This window comes from Molothrus ater, chromosome 2, assembly GCF_012460135.2.
Source record: "Molothrus ater isolate BHLD 08-10-18 breed brown headed cowbird chromosome 2, BPBGC_Mater_1.1, whole genome shotgun sequence".
Classification (NCBI taxonomy): Eukaryota; Metazoa; Chordata; class Aves; order Passeriformes; family Icteridae; genus Molothrus; species Molothrus ater.
This window is the reverse complement of record NC_050479.2, coordinates 11,524,371-11,547,384: the sequence shown is the minus strand read 5'-3', so window position 1 is coordinate 11,547,384 and position 23,014 is coordinate 11,524,371. Positions and strand designations below refer to the sequence as shown.

Genomic DNA, 23,014 nt, shown 5'->3' with positions numbered 1-23,014 from the left:
TGGATCCCTTCCAACTCAGAATATTGTGATTTAATAGTGTCTTTATTACTTAATCAAATTTGTACAGCAGCTGGAATGATAGTGTCTCTATTTGAGATTCGAGTTTACTAACAAATGTATTATTAAGATATTGTTGGAAGAGGCATGAATTTCTATGTAAAAGAGTTGGATAGGTCCTCAAAGATTGAAATATATGCTGTTTTCCTCCAAAATTCAGTGTCCACTGTAACAAGTGGAAAAACATATAGATTAAAACCTAGAAATAAAAGTCCCTTTTATAGTTTTTTTTCGTTATGCTTAAACTTATTTAAGAAAATAAATGCAAAATGCTTTCTGATTTAGCACTGACTATATAATATACATTATTTTTTGTTGTATTCAGGTTCTTTGAAATTCCTATGGAAATACTTCCAAATGTACGAAGCTCCTCTGAGATTTATGGTGTGATGGTATGTTTTCCAATATTTGTGTGAAATTCATGATGTAAAAATAGAACTGTATCCATTTGGATTTGACAGATTCCATAGATTAGGATTAATGGCTTTTTCTTGACCAGTATTGTTTGGTTTATGATTAGTAAGCTGTTATCTACTGTTATATAATGTTATAGGAAGTTGAGTATTTGATTACTTTAATGCAGCACCAATTCTTCTGATACAGTGGCATCTAATTAATGAACTTCAAGATTGGATAAACTGGATGCTGGGATTTTGCATTCTTTTTTTCTGGTAATTTTAGTTATTGTTAATAAGAATACATGTATTTTGTAGTGAAGACAAGTTACAAGATGGATTTTTTTTTAATAGAACTCTAACTTCCCTGAAATATTTTTGCTAATGTGTTAATGGAAATGCCACTAGAAGTCATTGCTGACATTTATTTATGTGAAGGTTGGATAAAAGTGAGTTGTATTAAGATGAATGAGCAAGGTAAATGGAAAAAGATACTGCCTGACCACCAGAACAGAATTGCTCTTCACTTTAAATGTGAACTTCTGTTTCTCTTCCCCTTTCCATTTTTTTTTCTTTTTCTTCCTTTTGCTGGCTGTAGAAAATCTGTCCTAGCCGGGTGAGTAGAGGCTTCCATTAGGCTGACCACCTTACTCATTCTGCTCAGATGCTGTGCATTTTCATTGGTTTAAGGATTAGAAAAAGTGCACTCCTAGGCCAATAAATTTGCTGTGTGTTTCCAAATCTGAGAAAAAAATTAGAGTTCATGCCAAAATTATTTCTAAAATGTGATCTCAATGTATGTGTTTGTCCTAATTTCCACACTATTAAATATTTATTTTATAGTGAGCTAAAAAATACAGCTACTGGCTAATAAATGTTAGCTATAGCATTTTATAAATGAGAAAAACTGTCCATTTTCTCTAAAAATATTAATTCTATGGTAGCTAAACATCAGATTCATGTAGAGCTTTTTAGTGCATTTATAAACACAGTTACCTTAAATACAGTTAATTAAAATGTGAATAATTCAGATTGGAAATACACTTGCATGGCTTTACTGAAAATTCATTTTCACGACTGCACAAAAAAAACAATTTAAGGAAACAAGTAGAAATTAGTCAGAAAATAGTTAAATAATTAAATAAAATTTTCAGGTTACCCTCACTAAGTTTGCACATGACACTGAGTTGGGCAGAAATGTTGATCTGCTGGGAGGGCAGGAAGGGTCTGCTGAGGGATCTGGACAGGCTGGAGCAATGGGCTGAGACCAATTCTGTGAGGCTCAACAAGGGCCAGGCCCTGCCCTTGAGTCACAACAACCCCAGGCAGAGCTACAGGCTGGGGGAAGAGTGGCTGGAAAGGTACCTGGAGGAGAAGGAGCTGGGGGTGCTGGTCAGCAGCAGCTGGACATGATCCAGGTGTGCTCAGGGGGCCAGGAAGGCCAAAGGCACCTGGCCTGGATCAGCAATAGTGTGGCAGCAGGACCAGGGCAGGGATTGTCCCCCTGTGCTCGGCACTGGTGAGGCCACATCTCAAATCCTGTGTCCAGTTTTGGGCCTCTCACTACAAGAAGGGCATTGAGGGGCTGGAGTGAGTGCAGAGAAGGGCAGCAGAGCTGGGGAAGGGTCTGGAGCACAGCTCTGATGAGGAGCAGCTGAAGGAGCTGGGGGTGTTTGGCCTGGAGAAAAGGAGGCTCAGAAGGGGAACTTGCCACTCTATAACTGCCTGACAGGATCTTGTAGCTAGGTGGGGGTCAGTCTCTTCTCCTAGGTAACAAGTGATAAAACAGGAGCCTTCACAGCTTGTCAAATATTGGAACAGACTGCCAAGAGAAGTGGTGGAATCACCATCCCTGGAGGTACTTCAAAGATGTATAGATGTGGCACTTACAGACATGGATTAGTGATGGACTTGGCAGTGCTGGGTTAACAGTTAGACATGATAATCTAAGAGGTCTTTTCCAATTTAAATGATTTTATGATTCTGTAACAGGAATGTAAATGAAAACTCTGGTAGTGTTTAGAAGAAAGCCTTCTTGAGACTTAAAATGCTGTATCTTAACATCAGGCATCTCCCTTTGCTTAGGATGTCACCACAGCCATGTTTTTTTCCTGATCACTTTACCATTTTGCACTTTTGCATTTTACACTTGGCATTTACTGCACAGATTACACTGAACTGGATTTTCTGTATAGTGTTATTTCAAGAAAATTTATACTAGGAACTTTTGAGGTCACATAAACTATATTTGTAAAACTTCCTGCTCTTCATTTCTTAGTGGTTTAGACGTGAGCTGCATTAAGCTGAAACAAAGTGTACGCCTGAACTAAGCCGTGTTGCTTTCATGACCCTTCTTTGTTTTCCTTTGAGCATTAGAAGTTTAGCTTATTTTTCATTGCCTTCAACTCTAGTCATGGAAAACTAACTCTGAGTTTTTCTTTCTCTTTTTGCAAAACAGGAATCTGGAGCTTTGACGGGTGTACCAATTTCTGGGGTAGGTCCTACTTCAGCGTAGATTCTGGCATGAAAACCTGGAACTGCATGAACATAACTTCACAGGAAAAAGCTTTAAGGATGAGTGAATCCTGCTGTGAATTAAGTTTTTAGTTTTTTTCTTTGGGTTAAACAGGAAGTAAACTTCTGTAGATGAATCACTATTTGGCTTGATCCATTATTATGAAGATCTGGCTGTGGAAATACAAATGAGAGCTTTAGTTGGAAACTTGGTATCTCTGAGTAAATGAGTAACATTACAAAATGGAATCAAGCTCTGCTTCATATATATAAAAAAAGTATATACATAATCCAGAAATGCTGGGCAAATTTTCAGTTTTTTCCAATAACATGTGTAAAGATAGTAAATTTTAGTTTCTATTTATATAAATTACTCACCATAAGTAGCACATTTCATTTGCAGTTCTTACAGAGGGAAGAGTAATAAAAAGCATAGCTTTTCTCTGTAGGTTTTTCCTTGCTTTTAACTATCCATGTGCTACTAATAGATTAGAGTTATAGACAAATATGAAATTCATGTGAGGACATTTGCTAAAGGAAAAAAATCTCTCACTTTCAGTGCTTGGGTGACCAGCATGCTGCTCTTGTTGGGCAAATGTGCTTTCAAGATGGACAAGCAAAAAACACGTAAGTTATTAGGAAAGTAATAAGATAAACACCCTGCTCTGTTTTGAATTTAGTATTATGTTCTCTTTCAAGCAACTGCCAAACTCTTTTGTAATTAATGTGTAATTACAGATCTACCTTTTGAGTGTGTTGACCCCATGTAAACCATGTCTTGACTCTTATATAAAGTAAAAAGATATTAAAGTTACATGGCTTGTGAGGTATATTTTGGAATACAGTCACTGTGAGGAAAATCTCTGTGTGACAGTGGGGTTTTCATTTTAACATTCTTCAAAACACAGATTAAAACAGTTGCAGTGTCATTTAAATGGTGACCTAAGGTTAAGCAAATACAGTACAGTTAGATTGCATTGACTTGAATGACACAGCTTTGCTAGATGGGAAAGGTCCATTTCAATTGCAGTGCTTAGTTTTGCTTTTATGTCTAGCTCAGAGTGGAGAATTTTATGTTTGCTTTTTCCTGATTCTCAGCCTCTTAGTGTCCTTTGTTTAAAATAGCAGATCAGTTAAATCAGGCAACTGGTATAATCAAAAAATCATTGGAGGAGAAGCTGTCTGCTGAAATGACTTACTGTTCCATGTACAACCAGGTGCTTAACTAAGCATGTAGGGACATACACACTCAAGTATGGGAGTTTCACAGGTATGGTTACATATTAGTCTATCTTGTTTTAATTCATTTCTGTTATTGCTTTACTATTTCTGTTTCCAAATATAACTGAAGGACTGGTTTAAGATATTAGTTTTGAGGGGTTTTAAAAGGTAAGGAATATATTTCTCAAGAATAACTTCTTAGAGTAAGTTGGAGTGGTTTGTAGTATTTTGTACTCCTTATATTAAACTGTGTTCTTGTATAAGTGTGTATGCATGCACATATATGATTTGGTCTTCAAATGAGAAACATGCCATTTTTAGAAATTTTTGAATGGGATATGTCTAAAGAAAACCCTCTTTTTGACAGGAACAAAGTTTCTTAAAACTTCCCATTTAATATTGTGAAATATTTATTTTATAAAGTTGATCTCGTAATCAGCTTAAATTGAAGTAGGTAAACACTGCCACCAAAGAGGAATTTACACTTAGTTTTCAGCCACATCTCTCCTTGATCAAGTGTTAGACAAAAGAGAGAGAGAGAGAAAGACATGTGACTGGATTTTTCAGCTTCAGGCTGCATTCCGGTCAACTTTTTGAGGATAGTTGTATCATCAGTTAATGTTAGCAAAACCTTCAAGGGTCAAAAAGTGGTGTCCTGACTCTTCACAGGGGACTCATGGATTGCAGTAACAGGTTATTCTTTAAACATTCTGGTTTTAACTTTGCTTTGTTTTCATGCTAGGTACGGAACAGGTTGTTTCTTGCTGTGCAACACAGGTCAGAAGGTCAGTTGCATTTTTGAGTTGTTTGCTTTTTTGTTTTTCACAATCTATTTAAGTTCTGAAACACAACTCTATGTTAGTCATTCTTAGACTTACTAACAACAATTATATTGCCAGACAAAGGGAAAAGCACGTACTGAAATCTAAAAGAATGAAAGTAGTAATTTTTTTCATGGTGTTTCTGTAAGACTCCATTTCCTACCTCCTTAAGTTTCCAAACAGAACTTTTCTTAACAAGTTTCTTGCTCTTCACTTGTATATGTTTTTTGTTGTCACCCAGACAGGATTAAGTGTTATGTTATTTAACCTTGTGCCTTCTTCCTTGTCTTGGCTGTTTTATTTCTTGTCTTCATTTTCTGTCATCATTTCTTTGTAGTTGGAGTTGAATAAATAGCACAAAACTGTGGCTTCCTTCTCATTTACATCTCCCCCTAAAGACCCCCAATTCTTTTCTATTAGAAAGATGGAAAGATCTGCAGCAGCTTGTGGAAACAAGAATTAGCACCAGCAATCTGAGTGTTCTATCTTAGGGGTTTATTTAGAGTTACTGATAATTTACTTTGTTTAAACTTTACATATTTCATTTGAAGGTTTGGTCCCTTGTTTATTATTATTTGAATGTTTTTATTTCAGTATTTTCTGCCTCTGTTCATGCTTTACCTTTTTTTCCCCTTTCCCCATTTAGTCTGTGTTTTCTGAGCATGGTCTTATAACCACAATAGCTTACAAAATGGGCAAAGACAAACCTGCTTTTTATGCACTAGAGGTAAGTTCAGTACTTTCTTCCTTTTTGTAATGATATATGTCCTTATTTACTTCTGTTATCTGGTATTTTTATGGTGTCCTCAGCTGTGCAGAAATGAAACTAGCTCTGTGTTATGCTTGTGTGCCTGAAGGCTTCCATGTGGTTTTGGCTATTCCTGTCTCAAATCTGTCCTGAAATCTAATAAAAAATATTTCTTCATTGCATCATTTATACTTTCAGAGCTAGATGGCTACAACATTTTTTCTGTTACTCAGTCTCTCAAATCTTTAATAAGTACTATAAATAAAAAACCATAAATTTTGTAATACTAAATAAGGTTTAAAAAAGAAGGAGAAAGTACTAATGTTTCAGTTATTACCTCATAATAAAGTCATAGCTAATTTTTTTATTTTGTTCTAATGGATTTTACTTCTAACTTCTAAAAATGTGACTCAAATTTCTGGGAAAAAAATCCTCTAATAATTTAGGTTTTTTACCTCTTTCATTTAGGTGCTTACTTACAGAATTTAGTTTCTCAGTTCTCCAAACAAGCCTAAGGGCATCCAAATTATATAGAAAATTGTATTTATGCTTAAACTTTGGAGTTCATTGTTCTAAAGCTCTGCTTCTGAAGCACAGATCAACTTAGCACCTATTTGGTGCCAAAGCTTTGTTTAGAACAACAAAATTATTATTCTTCCATCTGTGTTGCTTAATGTGCTAAGTATTGTAATATAATAATTATTCTCAAATCACATGCACTGAATGCCGATATTGAGGTTTTGTAGACAGACTGTGTTTTCCATGTGAAAGACAACACAGGATTTTCTTCACTGTGAGAATATTTTGTGGCTTATGGTACTTTATTAGGATGTGGGAGGCTGCATTTATTTCCTTTTCCTTCCCTGAGGAAAGTGAATCTTGCATTTGCCATGACCTGGCAAACTCTGGGATTTTTATTTTGTGTGGGTGTGTGAGAGGTTTGTTTTATTTTCAACTCTTGTTCTTAAAGCGAGAACTGAAACTGTCTTGAGAGTGATTTGAATTCCTGCATGCTGAAACACCTGCACTTTGCTTCTTCTTCATCTCCAAGTCTTTAATGATATTGTCTGAAAACATGGCTTCAACAGAAGCTATTAAGTGTGCTTTGTCCATTCTAGAATCACCTACAGTCTGCTGGTTGAGACACTGCAGAGAGACAGAAAATGTGGATTCAGCCTTTTCCTTTAATCAAACTGGTATCTTGTAATAGCCAGCTGCTTCGAAAACACCCCTGCCCCTTCCAGCAGTGGCTTGGAATGAAAATATAAAGCTGCTACTGTTTTACTTGAAACTTGGTCTACTGGACTTGGCTTTGGGGTTAGATGGGAGCCATGCCATCCATCTGTGATGTGATGAAGCCATGCAGGGCCATTTCCTGAGGCAACAGAACAATTTTGCTGGCAAATGCACAAGTGCCTAAATTTTCTGTCTTTCTGGATGTTTGTATTTAGACTAGACGTAATTAGTCTTGTTTTTTAAAATCAAAACATAAAAATATTAATGTGTCAGGAAAGGAAGTCTGAGGCTACTGAACCTCATAACTATATATTTAGAAGACATAAATTAGAAAGACAAGACTACTTAGGAAATGTCACTGTAACTTCCCCTTATGGAAAAAAGCATACAATATGCACCTTTTCTAGGTGGGTCAGTGTAACAGGCTGCCCTTTTCACATGGTAGTTTCCAGATGCCAAGAAACTCTGTGGTTTGGTTGTGAGCTGTGACTCTGAGTCTGCAGGGGGAGGCAACAGCAACCTCTCCTCCCCAGGCTTTTTAAAAGCAGCACAGAGCTACCAGTTGCTGTCTCCTAAAGAAGTGATTTTGTTTCCTTCAGGGATCTGTTGCAATAGCTGGGGCTGTTGTTCGCTGGCTGAGGGACAATCTGGGTATTGCTAAGTCTTCACTGGAAGTTGGTGAGTATGGAGCTGGACAGTTTTTTTTTAAGTTTTCCAGTGTCATGATTTCTCTATGGGTGAATTAAAGCTCAAAATATTTAAGTAAAAAGCTGGAAGGTGCATATATTTTGCTGTGTTTAAACACAACAAAAATTTACTTTGCATCCATGAGCTGACTGTTGTTGATACATGTATTTCATAGAGCCTACCAACACAGTCTTGGAAAGGCTTTGTGAGTTTTGTTCTGTTGCAATCTGTACTTATTAGTAGCTTCCCTGGTAAGCAGATATTCAGGAAGATACTATAGTTGCAGAGCATCTCCTGGTTTTATGCAGTGTTGAAGTTTCCAGAGCCAAGAGTATTTAGGTCTGTATTACAGAAACCAGCATATATTTGATCCTAAACTTACATATTCTAGTCATAAACAGGAAAACCTGAGGCCCTGCAAGTGTATGTAATATTTATGTTGTAGGTTTCATATCCATTGAGTTAGGGATCTCAGTTTGCAAAGTTGCCTCTTAAAGAGATGAGGAGGAGGGTAATCTGTTTTGGCTGAGAATGCAGTAATCCTTTAGCATTTGTGTAGCTGATGTTTTCTAATTCAGATGAACTGAAACAAACTGGATTGTAACATAAAAACTAGGAACATATCAAAATTTGGAAAATAAAAAATGTCAGAGACATGCAAAGGCAAAAATTTGAAAGTGACTGATTTAATGAGATTTAGGATTGAAAATAAATTAACTACATATTTTTAATAAATTGATATCTTATTCAAAGGTAGGAAAATTTAGAATTGAAATTTAATGTAAAACTTCAAAGAGTCAGCGAAAACTTAGAGCATCAGTCTGTTTTTCTGAAAGAAAGCTGTGAAGATCATACAGAAGAATATAAAGTAAATTAGCCATAAACTAAATCACGTAAATTAGCCATTTGTTGAGACTACAGTACCTCTTCATAAGTTTGTCAAGACCTTTGGGAGGTTTAAGTTTCAGGACCTTTAACTTTGTCAGTGTTATTAAAGTCATGTAGGGATTCCATCATCTCTTCCTGTTTCACTGAACTTGTCTTTCCTTCTGCATTCACACCTTTTTTTAAGTGGAGTCTGTATGAAAGAATCAATTTAGAAGGACTTCTTGAAGCTGTTTTACTACTTCTTTCCTATACTGCTATGTTTCTCTGATCAATGCAAACAAAAGAAATTTGCAAAAGCAGAAGGAAAATGCTCCTTTATTGTTATAGGAAAGAGCTGTTCATTAGCAATATCTCTTTTGTCATTATAAATGTCTTAATTTTTTTTTTAATTACAAATACTTTGGTATTGAGGAGTTCATATATCCACAGTTATTATTCTCATATCAAGAAACTTCAGATTTCCTTCTAGCTGGCTTTGTGATTAAATACATAAGCTGACAATTTGGAGCTCTAAATCCATTTGAAATTAAAGGGAATTTAGTTCTTAACTCCCTTTGGTCTTGATCCAGTTTCACTTATTTGCCTTGACTTAAATGCAAGTAAAGTGTGACCTTTTCAATTGCTTTGAAGGTTGCATTCTTTATCCACATGATAGATAACATTTGAAAACCTCACAAAATCCAGGTCAGAATATTGAGTGCACAGTTTTGGGTTTCAGTTTTGATTTTTCATTTTGCATTTCCCACAACTCCTTATGCTCCATCTTCTGTTTATATTGTTGCAAAAGGAAAACTGGTTAGCAAGGCATAGAGTGCCAGCATTATTTTCTAGTTGTATACCTGGCTGGATTAAATTTGTAGCTACCCAAGATATCCTGAATATTTTTCTTGATTAAATAATAACACTTTTAGTGATGTATTTAAATGTTGGTATAGTTGTGAAAAGCTAAGTAAGTGTTTTGTGTGTGTATTAGAAAAACTGGCTGCAGAGGTGGGAACTTCCTATGGCTGCTACTTTGTGCCAGCATTTTCAGGACTGTATGCACCATACTGGGAACCCAGTGCAAGGGGGTAAGGATCTGACTGAACACTGCACTTGCAGGGGGATTTAATAATTTTACAAATATTCCTTCCAGGTATGTGAAATTTTCCTTTTTGTTGCCTTGATGTGTCCAGATACATTATTCTCTGTGGTATTTTCATGAGCTATGTTTCTGTTCTATATTTAACCTGATCAAAACAGCAACTGCTACTGGGAGCAAAGGAAGGCTTAGCTAGCCCAGCTATTGATCCTCCTCTCCTCTCCTTGTCCCCCTCCTCAAAAAAAAAAAAAAAAAACAAAAAAAAAAAAAAAAAAACCAAAAAAAAAAAAAAAAAAAAACAAAACCAGTATGGGGCAGGGAAAAAATTTCTGGTTTTGAAAGGGTTTTTATCTCACTACAGTAAAAGAAGTGGTCTGCATTCCTGTGAACTGTCAGGCAACAAAAGTAGTAAAGGAAGAATTTTGTGCTGATTAGTGTTTTTGAGTTCAGTTTCAGGCCATGTAATTCCTTCCCACTTGGCCTCCTTCCCCTTGTACAGCGCTTTCTTTCCAGTCTATTGAAAAGTCCTTTCTACTCCTTTTTTTACAGCCCCTTTCCTGGTAGCTCAGCCTCAACCACCTGGTAATAGTTCAAGCAATAGGTTTTGTCTTTTTTGCTGTTGTGAGCTTGCCTACTGTTGTTGGAATCACAACATGCCATAGCAGTCATGGAAGCATAACAAATATAATTAAAAAACAACTTTCCTAGAGTGGGAAAAGAAGTCTTAAAGGCTAGCTTGTTCCCAAGGTTTCAGGTAGTTGCATTTTTAGAATTCAGATGCTTCTTGTATGTATCTTTTTCTTTAAGGAAAAAGAAAAATCTCTGAATTAGATGTTTTTACAGTTTTTCAGAAATATCAGAATACTTTACTTTTAATGGTTAAAAACTGATCTTTGGAATGCTAACAATAAAAAATGTCCTTTAATATCTTTGAACTTGCATGTATCCAGCAGTATTTCTGTGTAGTACTGTGCTGTTCCTCAGCTGTTGAAATAGAATAAAAGATGGTTATTTGCTCTGCTTTTCAGAGTATATTGGCAGAATTCAGCTTACTCATAGTTAGATGTAGCATAATTCCCATACCCAAAAATCTCTTTGAAGGTTCAGAAGCAACTAATTATCAGACTAGATCTGAAAACAATTTCAAACATTTAGAGAACAGCAATGACCCATAACAGCTTTTCCTTAAGAACTGAAAATATTATAGAATTCATTAAGATTTTTGTGATCATTTTTATTGTTTTAAAAAGAAATCAACCTCAATCAAGCCTTTTTTTTTTCTCTTAAGCCTTTTTTTTTTCTTTCCTGTGGGAGTGTTTGTGTGTGTGTACCGATGATTTATGGCAACTGTATTGAATGGACCCTTGAAAGCACCTTGTCAGAAAAATTAGAGAGTTTAGATTTTAAAAAACCAAGCTTTTTAATATTAAAAAAGTAGTCTTCATAGAACAGAACCGAGTGAGATTTGAAGAGGACCTAGGTGTGAAGGATGGGTTTATGTCTGATAAAGAAGAGTGTCCTAATTGGGTTTTTTCTCTCTTCAACAGCATCATCTGTGGCCTTACTCAGTTTACAAATAAAAACCACATTGCCTTCGCTGCACTAGAAGCAGTCTGCTTTCAAACACGAGAGGTAAAGGCAAATGGAGTCCTAAATTCATTGTAAATTAGTGTGATAACAGGAACTGTAGCTCTTCAGGAAAAGAGGAGATTTAAAAGATTTAATGAAGATTAGTTATATGCTTTATATTTTACTTGGATGCTATTGTTGTCTTTACTTGTTGCTAATGTTGAAAAATTGCTCCTGTGGACTTAGCTAAAATTGTGTGGTACATTTTTTTGGAGTGGTAATGCTGCTTTTTACCAGCATGTAAAATAAGGTGAACATATTTTGTGAATATTTTGAGGGGCAGAACACAGAATGTTTAGAATGGCAGGGCCAGTGACATAACTACAAAGTTTCATTGGTGTAGGAAACTACACTTTATGGTCTGCTGTGACAGAGATGGCTTATGTCACTTTTGGTACACAAGAATAAAAAGGAGTTAAGGCAAGACAGCAGCAAACATACCAAGGGAAAGCTGGCTTCACTTCCTGCCTGTTCCATCCTTCACTGCCTCAGCTGGCATTCAGTAACAGCCAACTAAACTTCTCACAGAGGAAATTAATCCCCCAGCCAAATTAAAGAGGTTGATATCAGTATGAGCGTTGAATCCTTATATCACCTGTGTTTGCAGTCCCTGGGTTCTGTGCAAATACAGGAAGAAATGAAATCCCTAGACCTTGCAGGATAACAGTCAAGCCTTAATTTGATTACCTGAATTAAACTGGTGATATTTAAACATACTGATTTTCAAAATAGCATCCTGCTCAAAACATGTAAGATGAGGGAAGCAGTGTGCTGTTTCTGTAGTTATTTGGAATAAAGTACTTATTGAAATAGACTGACAGAGATTTCACCCAGGCTTCTGCTTTTGAAGCTGTGCTGACAGCCTCTGAGCCCTCAGAAGATTGTGAAGGAAATTGGAAGTAGCATTCTAATTTTCTAATTCTTGTACTAGAAGTCAGGGTAAAGTTACAGGCAACTGAACTGATTTGTTGTCTGCTCCTCTTTCCTTGTCCATCCTCCCATCCATTCCCTCTCATGTGACAGCTCAGTGAACTTTCCAGCAGAAAATTATCCCTTTTTTTGCTGGGCTATTTTTCTGCTGGATTAATGACCTCAGCTGCCTCATAGAGGCATTCAGCAAATGTCAGAATGCAAGGCAGGGCATGTGGCTGGAAGTAGGAGAGAGGGGAATAAAGCTGTCAGACTGAGTGAGGGTGAAGTTCACTCTTTGAACAGACCTAACACTTCCCCCTACTTCAGTCACTCTTGATTTTATCACAATGACAAGAGTGCCTAATCAGGCACTGGACACTCTCAAATGAGCAGATTAAATCCTAGCAACACAGGTAAAATATATTTATGTTTTTCTAAAGATACATCATTAGTTCTGCCTTGTCAAAAACTAAGCTCTTTCAATTCCAGTGAGAAAGGAAGTCTTCAGGAAAACCCTAAAACCCTTCATTGGAGGTCACCTTCATTGGAGTTCTTGCCTGTTTGTGACATTCACTCCTTCTGAGTACCTTGTTATCCAAAAAGCTTCTTCTTTATGCGGACAGATGACTCTTGTTACATTTTTTTCTTCCAGAGGGAATTTTGGAAAAATAAGCAAATTTTCAGTTCTAAGAGCTGTACAATGCTGTCATGAGGCAAAATCTGCATACTTGGGTCCTTGCTCTTCATCCCATCTCTGTACAATAGAGAGCAGCAGCATGACCATGATGTGTTTTGTTCCTTCATCCCTTCCTGGCTTCTAGCATTCCTTTTATTATTTTCATCTCTGCTGAGTGCATCTGATCCAACATTCTCTTACACAGTGGTAAACAAACCAGAGCCTCCAATGGTGCTGAAGTTCTGAATGGTAAAAAAGGCAGATAATACCACCTCAGACAAATGTGAAGTGATGCATTTGAAGGAAATAAGTACTAGTATAGTACTGCCAGCAAACTTTCTGCAAGAATCCTGGTTTTCAATTTATTTCTAGCGTATTGAATAGTGTGGCACCATAGGCAAATGCTGCTACCGTGAAAACTGTCCTTACTCTTCTTACCTTATAATTTTTAACCTTTATTTATCTTGGGCAGTTCCTTTGGTTCCTTTAAAGATTTTTCTGGTAAGGGACCTTGCTGGCTTACTTTCTGGAAACTAGGAGAATCTCCTGGATAGTTCATCTCCATGTAGTTTTCACTGTCTTGCAAGCCTACAATTTTTTGTTCTTTTTTAAGTAGCATGTTGTTTGTTCCTGGTAAATATTGTATTACTGGGTACTTTGTGAGCTACAGAACAGGGCAGAATGCACTGTAGTTTTAGTCTTTTTTTGTGGTCTGTGTTACTTTGTCATTTAAAGCTGAGAAAAACACGCCTCTTTTTTATTTAAATACACTGAAAAATTACAGAGAGGAAATCCTACTGTACTTGTCAATGCCTAACTTGTGCACTAGCTGTATAAAATGTAAATGAGTCATTTAAATGACTGCTTTTACAAAACCCTACAAAAACCACTATTCTGTATTTATTGGTGATTATGGGGCAATGCCATGGTGTTACCAGTAACTAAGGTTTGAGGCAAGTCTTAGGTTTTAGGAAAGCCTCTAAAAAGCATATTGAGAGGTATCAGTGAATTAAATACTCTGTCTTAGGTAATTATCCCTTGCAAACACTTCAACATTTTTCAGCTAGAGACTGTGCCCAAATGAAGGAAACATAATTTTATTAAAAATGGCACTAACAGTTTATTTTTGCTCTCTGTCTTGTTTGAAATAAAATTCTCCTGTTTTCAACAACTAACTGAAAATATTTGAAGAGGCTACTCTTTCAAAACATTTCAACATTCCTCAGTTCTTATTGAAGAGTCTTCCAGATTGCCAGTTCAAATGTTTTAATTCTTTAAGTCTTTATTCCATCAAATTAGAGAAACTACCTAGACTAAGGATGATCAACTGAAGGACTCCATTTATTGCTGTTTCCTTTGTTAGCTTCGATAAATGTTCTCATCAACTTTTCTTAAAATTCCTCTGAGGCCACACAAGCAGCACATAGGATACATCCAGAGCACCTGAGGAGAAAGGTGTCCTACACTAGGAATTCTGTAATGAAGAGAATGCACGTGCTGTGTGTTAAACAAAACTGTGTTGTCATTATGTCTGTTTTGCCTTTTAATATATAGGAGAGAGGATTGATCTACTTAACCCTCTTCAGCAAATGCTGTAGTATCAGTGTTTTACCCTCAGAGGGTATCAGAGCATTTCTGTGCAATTAAATTGTAACATGTATTACTCTTATTTAAGATTCTAGATGCTATGAACAAGGACTGTGGGATTCCACTAAGTCAGTTACAAGTAGATGGAGGAATGACCAATAACAAAATCCTCATGCAACTCCAATCAGACATTCTCTGTATTCCAGTAGGTAAGGTGAATTTACAGGTCCTGCTTTCTTTTTAAGGCTGAAAACATTAGTTTGTAATGGCTGTTGAGAGCAAATTGGGTAGATTGCTTTGCTGTTGTATCTTGATAGATATGTCAGTCCTTAGTTCTGATGTCATCGAGGGGATTTCATTAAAAATCATTATGGTCTTCTCTGTGTTTTGCTTCAGTAAAGCCTTCAATGGCTGAAACAACAGCTTTAGGAGCTGCTATGGCAGCAGGAGCTGCAGAAGGTGTTGAAGTTTGGAGTCTGAATCCTGGAGATTTGACAGCAGTGACATGTGAACGATTTGAACCACAGATAAACCCAGAGGGTAAAACCTTTTTGTGTTATCTGAGTTGCAAACTTATTTTTTTTACAGATGTTGATAGGACTTGTTTTGGGCACTCTTCTTTTGGCTTTAAAAAGTCTATATTATTATTGCTTTTTAGCTAGCTATCTTTCTCATCAGTTCTTAAGTGCTTGTAGAAATGGAAAGTGTGCACTTGACATAATTAATCCCTGTGCAAGATAAATGCTTTTTTGTCTTTTCAATTATTTCTTTATTTTTGGTACATAATTTTGTCTTACCATTTTGATTACAATTACTTCTAAAATCCCTACTTCAAGACAGTATTTGAAGTGTTTCTACATAAATATCAATTGTTTAATTTTGTCCTGCTTGTAAATCTTCTTATTGGTGAACATGAAGAAAATTTCTTTTATTTCTTCTTAGTATGCATAACGGTGGGGTTTGGGGTGGAGTTTTTTTGTATTCAGAAAAGGATTTTATATTACTTTCTCTGTTCAAACAAATGATACTGTGCAAAAGAGTGAAAAACTCATATTGCCATATCTGGTTCTTAAATATTTGTGGTTGCATTCCTATGCATTGAGAGGCTTTTCTGTTTTCTGATTTCTTAATTTCAGAAAGTGAATATCGCTATGCCAGGTGGAAGAAAGCTGTGATGAAGTCTATGGGATGGGAGGCATCTGCCAGTTCAAATGGTAAACCAAAAATTAATGCAGCTCAAGTGTTATTAATTAGCCAGTTAACCTAGGCAGCTCATCTTGCTTTTGTTGGCCTTTTCTGTTCATGCCATCTCTGGACTATCATAGTGATTTAAAGGTCATTACTTAAACTCACTGTGGAAACAAAGCAGGAAAGCCTGGGTCTTCCTCCTGAATAGCTGCAGGTTTTGCAGGATAGCACTGGTTTGCAAAAGAAAAAATCTCACCTGCAAGACAAGATACAGCACAATGCTTAGAGCACAGGGACTTTGTAAACCTTCTTATACCATAACCTCATGCTGCAAAGGAGAAAAGTTCCATCCTGTGGTTTTGCTTGCTGTATCTGCCTTCATTATTTGCTGTGTAGGAAGGAGGGTTTCATATCTCTATTAAAATCTATTTGACCCATAGGGGGTAAGAGCAAGGAGTTATCATAAAGTAAAGAATTACACAGACCTATTGTTTACATACAGAAAATATGAAAACACTTTTGAAGGACTGAACAAGAATTTTCTTCAGTAGTAGAGGGCTTTCTCATCTGTCATGTTTGAATTAATTAAACCTGCAGTCTTCCTGTGATCTATAATTTGAATGTTTATTTTAGTACTATTTTGGGATAAGTTTTTAGTCCTGAATAATAATATAATGCATCATTTATGGGCTTTATCAATTATATTTAATTCCCCTTTTATTGGAAAAATTATTAAAATTAAAAGTATTAAGTAAAGAATCCTCAGAATTTAAACTCCCCCCACAATCCAAAATCCACAGTTGGAGCTGTCAAGCTGCATGTGGCCACTTTCTTCTTGAAAGCTAAAATTTTCCTTTTGCCATCCTATGTGTTGGTTTAAATATTTTATTTAACACTATGGTTTACAAAGAATTCTGCCAAGGCTATTGAGAAGGGAAACAGGTGAATTAACATGAGCAATATGTTTCCCTTCAGTATTGATCTTTATGATTTAGTACCCTTACATCTAACTTGATGCTTATCTTACTAGGATAAAGAATTGTGCCTCACAGTAAATAAATCTAGATGTTTTTTCTTCAGTTTATGTGAAGAGATATGTTTATCAAAACTTAATTTAGTGATTTTTCTGGTCTAACACCTGGGGGGCAAATGTTATTTTCCTTAGTTCTTTGATACTTTACGGGTAGGTTGGGATTGAAGAAAACTAGAAATGGGCTCAACCTATATTGTGCTGATAGTGGAATTTGGACTTGAACTCTTACAGAGAAAACCTTTTGAATTATTATGGGGTTTATGCATAATATTTTTTTAGTTCTTCTGCAAATGTCACTACATTTGTTACTTTTTGCTTTTCATATATATTTAACACATATACTGCAATTTATATATATATTTCTCTTTTGATTTGCTTGACTGGAAACACCATTCCCTGGATGCCATCAGGTGACAGTAGTATCTTCTCTAGTCTGCCTTTCAGTGTTTTTATTATGAGTAGCATGCTAATGTTAATCGGAGCAAAGTACCTCTCAGGTTAGTTATTATTTGAATTAGATCACTTTAAAAACTATCTGCATTATTTTAAGTTTTGGGTTTTTTTGTATTCCATCTGTTTGTTTCTAGCAAAAATGACTGATGCTTTTTGTTGTTCATGCACACAAACGTTTGAGGGTGTGAATCAGGCATAATGTGCCTAAGGGAACCAAGGGAATGCCATCTCAAATCCATCCTCATGTGCCATTTAATTTGTAGTTGTTGGATGCACATGAAACCTTGGACTCTCCTTTGTCTGTCTGTGCAGATTGCACAGTTTATAAAAGGGATACAGGTTGGAGCAGCCTAGCAGAGTTATGCATGGCCTGCTTTACAGTGTGCATGGCAGATAGAATAAGGTTCCATCCTTTATCCTGTATTTCTTCTTGCACTGTTTTTAATTATTTTGAGGACCTTGTTTATATTAAGTGAAAACTATTTCTTCTGTCCCTGAAAGACTTCATGCACCCATGATTTTTCTGGACCCCTTAAAACTATTGTATTGTTAGAAATCTTCATCTACTAAATCTATAAAACATTCTTCTTGTATTTTGCTCTTGATGGATAAGTGAATTAATTTAGTCTGAAAAGAAGAGACCCTAAAAGGCTTAACTGCAAAACTGGGAAGGGACTGTGTGCATATGCAATGAAGATGCATCTTCAACCTGTTAATGTACAAGTTATTTTAAAAGAAATCTCTTAATGTAGATGACAGTTACTTATGCCAGAAGTAAGGCATTTCATTAAGATATTCTTACAGTAAGAAAAGGAAGTTTGTTTGATGATGTCATTTATTCCTTATCTCGGAATTTCAATGCAGAGATACTATTTTTACTATTTTACAGTAGAGGCATTGTTGCTGCTTAGTAAACTTGGGGGTTGTTTAGTTTTCTTTTTTTGTTTTGGTTTTGGAGGGATAAGCAAGGAGGTGTTAATTAAACAGACAATTGAGGACTCTAGCATGCTCCTGTGGTGATGTGTTTGTATTTTGTTTCTACTCATTCAGCCTGAATTAACTATTCAATTTTCCTTGCATGGAAGAGATGGTTGCAGCTTGTAGGAGAACTAAAATCAAGCTAAACAAGTGCTAGGCAAAAATCAAAAGGAACAAATGGATTTTCAGTTATTTACTAACTCTGGAATGTATCTGTGAGTGAGAAATATCTATATTATGAAGAATAAAATAAGGCCAGCTGTGAATAAGTGGGTAAATTTTTAGCAAGCTGAACAAAGTAATATGAATATAAATGAATATAAATTCCAGGTCAGGTGCTTCACCACATAGAGGGTACTTAAAATAAGATGGAAAACCAATGATAAATGAACAAATAAGCAACTTGAATGTTGGAATTGCTTTTTAAAATCAACTAATCAGTAACCTGCATATTAAATTTGCACTGCTGGAACTCATAGGAAAAGATTTCTTTTTCTCCCTTTTTTAATCTTGTCAGTGCCTTTCTGACCCACAGTTGGGAAACATATTCATCTCAACTCACTGTGACCTTTAGAACTCGTTTTCGACCTTGTTTTGAGATAACAGTAACTATCAATATGGTTACTGTAACTAGTTGTGTATAGTTGTTATACATACCAGTATGATTACTTTACATATGAATATATTGCTTCACTATTTACAAGCTTGGGAAGATGAGAAGTTTCCTGTTCTTTGTTTTAAAAATGGTGAGGTCTCAAAAGGAACAGCAGCAATGATGTCATGTACAGGTTGTAGTTTTGCCCAGCTGTCATTAGTGTAGAACATGAGATAAAGAATTTGCATTGTCCATTGGAGCACAGCTGCTTCCCCCTCAGACACTGGCTCTGGTAAATATCCTTTTGCTTTTAAAAGGCTTTTTGACCAGGCTTTCCTTCCAATTCTGGGCAGAAACTCCATTTAATTAATTTGTTACATTTTATATTTTAGTGAAAAACTGTAACTCCGATGCAGTCATTGGAGTAGTAGGTTTGAGGGTTGAATTTAGGGAGGATTGAATTCATCCTTCATGTGCTGAAACAGCAGTAAGTCTCACATGGCAACAGTGCTGATGTTGAACATGTATCTCTAGGGCTGGGCCATGATTTTACAGCTACTGAAATGTGAAGGAAAAATCTGCTGTGCCAGAATAGAGAACACTAGCGTAGCAAAACCCCATTTACAGGATTGCTAAGCTGCCTTTTTATGTGGCACCTGATGACTGAACGATACTCTATTAATTATATAACTTCGTAATCTCATCAAAATCATAATCTTGTACCTTATTTTATGATCTTCATTCTTTTCTCCTGGAGAGAAATGGATGGTATTTTTCACTATTGAAGCAAGGTGCATAAAACAATTGAAGTCCTTATGCTAAGATTTTTTTAAGTTTTTCACACTCATTTTGGAAGTTGACATCAGAGAGATTTCAATGTATTCCATACCTGCAGTTTTTTTGTTTTGTTTTTTTTCGGTTTTGTTTTTGCACAGGGTGGGTAGGAGTTAACTGAAAATTATCCTATATTTTATTAGACTCAAATTTAAATAAGTGCCTTTGTGGGCTTAAATTGGCATCTCTCAAGTCAGGTATAGTTGGGATTGGCTATATATGGGGTCTTATGTGTCATCTGGGGTATAAAGTTATTTGACTTTATTCTCACAGAATGAGGCATCAGTGCTTATCAGCAAAACTATATTGTCCCTGCTTAAATACCCTGTTGTTTTGTGGTTTGTTTTTTTTTTGTAAGATTATGGTTTTCCTTTTTAGTTTCTTTTGTTGTGATTGTTACTGCCAAATTGCTTACTAATTTATATATAGGGATCACTGTGCAGTTCTGCAAGATACTTGCAATAATATTTTCCAAATTTCTGAAAGTTGAACTCATATTTAGAAGAAAATAAGCTTAAATTACCTTCTTTCATTCCTTCTACTTGTTAAAAATTTACCCATCTTAGCAGTGTGGTCTCTGCTTCCCCTACTGTGCACATCCCACACACTTAAGAGCTGGCTTATCTGGTGTCACAAGACATATGTAATTTATAATTGCAGTAGTTGAAAACAAAAGTTGGTTTTACTGAATTCCTCTTATAGCTCAGTTGTGTTATAAAGTGTTACTAATATTTTAAAATAAGTTCTGTAATCCTAATGCACACATTTTTTATTTAAGGTAAATGAGGCTACTTAGTGGACTCACTGGATGCAGCTGATTTTTTTGTTTTGGTTTGTTTTGTTGTCTGAAGAGATTCCACCACCAACATGATTATGCTACTTTTGTGGTTCAATATATTCACGAATCCATCTGTCACCAGTCCCTGCATAACTTCCCAGTGGTGCACTGAAAATTCAGTCTTCAGCCCTTCATTACTCTGTTCCCTTGCCCAAATCAGCTCCAACTGTACTGGAAGCCTTTGTGTGGACGATCTCACATCATCCTCCAAAATCTCACAAGCCCTAGCTTTGTCTGAGAAAGTGGTATGAAAAAAACCTGCAGTCTCTGAGGTAATGATGGCAGATGTTTAGCTGTCCTTTTCAGGAGTTTGGTACTTCATACAACATACTTCAGAAAGTTAATGATGCACTATGGAACTTTATAAACATCTTACAATTCTTCCAGCTGCTGTGAATTACTTTTCATATGCCAATGGTTGCCAAAGATGTTTTCTTGTAGTTGCCACTGGTGTGAAACACCTTCCATGGTACAAACCTTTTAAACACTAGCCCAAGATGGATGACCATAGCACACATTGCCTCTGGTTTGGCAATGAGGAGTTTGCTGCTATGGTCCAGAGTATTGCTGAAACATTCAGTTGCAAGGTTAAGAAGTTGAGTTTGCTTCTGGTACATGCAGTCACTTGGCCCATCATAAGTATTTATGACACTAAATCCTGTAGTTGTACCTTTAAAGAGATGAGAGAAAATAGTGTTTTGGTTAAGGCCATGTTTCATCCTGTGGTTTTGTGCTAGCTTGGAAAGACAAGTTTGGTGCAGCATGCTATTGACAGGACAGCTGCTTGATAACTCAGCAACTGATAAGTTTTCAAACTACTCTGTATAGTGCACTTTCCTTGACCAATACTGCATATATCCTGTCATCCTGCTTAAGTGACTATTTGTTAAACTTTAGAAAGTTGAAGCTAACTTAGTTTTCATTAAAGAGGGTCCACTTAAAACTAAGTATCAGTGCTTTAGTTCTTGATTTCATTTAGTATATCTCAGGGACCAAAATCTCCCTTTCAGTTTCCTTGTCCATAGTTTTAACTGCAAGTTGTTGATATGCTGGGACAATCCAAAACCCTGGCTCAGTAGAGTAAGTACTGGCACCTGAAATGGGCCACTGGAATTTACAGACAATGGTGACAGCTGAATCCCATCCACTTTGAAATCCTTTGTTTTCCACATGAAAGGAGTGAGGTAATAATCTTATCTTCAGCTTTCCTGTTTGTACCAACAGCATCCTAAATGCCAGCCTTATTGGTTAAGTCAAGGAGAAGGTGTTCTTGTGAAGTGATGTTAGACCAGTATGGAATGGCAGCAAGGTTAAATGTGGGAACAACACAGAGAATTTCAAAGATGTGTTTAAATGCACTAGGAGTTAAAGGGAGAGGTTTTTTGTGTGCATTTGTTCTTAAAGATTTTTGTCTTTAACAAAGTTTTTCTTTGATTAGAGGCTTAGTTTTTAAAAGGATGTTATATGTCTGAAGCAATGAATTGCACAGAAATTCAGGTCTGTACAATATATTTAATATCAAATGCATATTAATTGCCTTTTTATTGTCAAGTGCAATGACTTTTGAAAATGTGACTTTTAACTTAGAAGATAGAGAAGGAACATTTTTTTGTCCTGTGGTTGCATGTATAACTTCAGCAGAGAGAAGGGATTTTGTATACAAGTGAAAATATAACAGCATCATTCAAATCCTGTCTCTCCTGTAAATACTCACATGTGAAGCGTGACAGCCAAAATTTCTGGTGTTTCCAGTTTGTATTGGAGAAGTGAAGAGTGAAAAAAAGAATGTGATCCCATAGAAAAAAAATCTCATACTCCTTACCTTTACTCTGAGCTGTTTCTGATCCCACTGTACCCCAAGGAAGAGGAATGGAGCAGCTGTGGAGCACAGGGAGCAGGGGCAGCACACACCTCAAACTCTGGACTTTGGAATATGACCTCTGAGTCTTGCCAAAACCACTGGAGTGCTGGACCTGGGAACGAATAATGCTGAAGTGTGGCCTTTGCCCATGATAAATGTGGCAGGGGGAAAGCTTGTACCTAACAAGTAGGAGAGGGAATTTTTGCTGCTTTTCTGACTTATCTTTTACTGGGAAACACAATTCCTATTAATTTTTCACTGAGTAAAAATCATTATTTTATTTTCAATTGCTGTTGCAAATGTTTTTTAAGAGTTTCACATCACTGTTAACTTTCTACCAACATAGTTGAAATATATTGTAAACTGCTTGTTGGCGGGGAGGGGACAAACTGTTAAAGTTAGCTTTTTCTGAAGCTGTGATTTTTTTTTTTTTTATGAATTACCAGTTTATAAATTCTTAATTGAGAAATGCATTAACTTGGTATTAAAGTACCATAAATGAATTGATGGAAGGTGTCAGTTTATTCTTGCACATCATCTTTCAGACACATTGTCACTAACATTTTTACATGAGGCACGAGTATACACTGATGTATATAAAGCAGTAAAGCAGCCACTTTGAGCCATGCTTTAGGTTGCTCAGATGTACAGGTGAAATACATGCAGTTCTGCATTCTGCTTCAGTGATGCAAGGACTCAAGGACTGGATTAGAAATTGCATTTCCTCAAGTCCCTCCATGTTCAGGAAAAAGCAGGAAAACACAAGTAAAACAACAGGAAGG

The 23,014-nt window shown here is 36.1% G+C and overlaps 1 protein-coding gene across 3 annotated transcripts in view; it reads left to right on the top strand.

Annotated features, from left to right (window-relative positions):
• Positions 1 to 22,739, top strand: part of GK (glycerol kinase) — a 34,838-nt gene extending 12,099 nt beyond the window's left edge. The window contains exons 8-21 of one of the 3 annotated variants that reach the window (XM_036379431.1): positions 383 to 449; positions 1,051 to 1,068; positions 2,911 to 2,946; positions 3,526 to 3,593; positions 4,930 to 4,972; positions 5,655 to 5,735; positions 7,592 to 7,670; positions 9,541 to 9,637; positions 11,196 to 11,280; positions 14,541 to 14,661; positions 14,849 to 14,992; positions 15,589 to 15,666; positions 17,084 to 17,170; positions 20,312 to 22,739. In XM_036379431.1, the coding sequence (XP_036235324.1) occupies positions 383 to 449; positions 1,051 to 1,068; positions 2,911 to 2,946; positions 3,526 to 3,593; positions 4,930 to 4,972; positions 5,655 to 5,735; positions 7,592 to 7,670; positions 9,541 to 9,637; positions 11,196 to 11,280; positions 14,541 to 14,661; positions 14,849 to 14,992; positions 15,589 to 15,666; positions 17,084 to 17,170; positions 20,312 to 20,319 (1,012 nt within the window). In that variant the 3' untranslated portion in view covers positions 20,320 to 22,739. The remainder of the gene's footprint in view (positions 1 to 382; positions 450 to 1,050; positions 1,069 to 2,910; positions 2,947 to 3,525; positions 3,594 to 4,929; positions 4,973 to 5,654; positions 5,736 to 7,591; positions 7,671 to 9,540; positions 9,638 to 11,195; positions 11,281 to 14,540; positions 14,662 to 14,848; positions 14,993 to 15,588; positions 15,667 to 17,083; positions 17,171 to 20,311) is intronic. The other 2 variants (XM_036379442.1, XM_036379451.1) reach the window with 2 other exon arrangements.
• Positions 22,740 to 23,014: the final 275 nt, after the last annotated feature.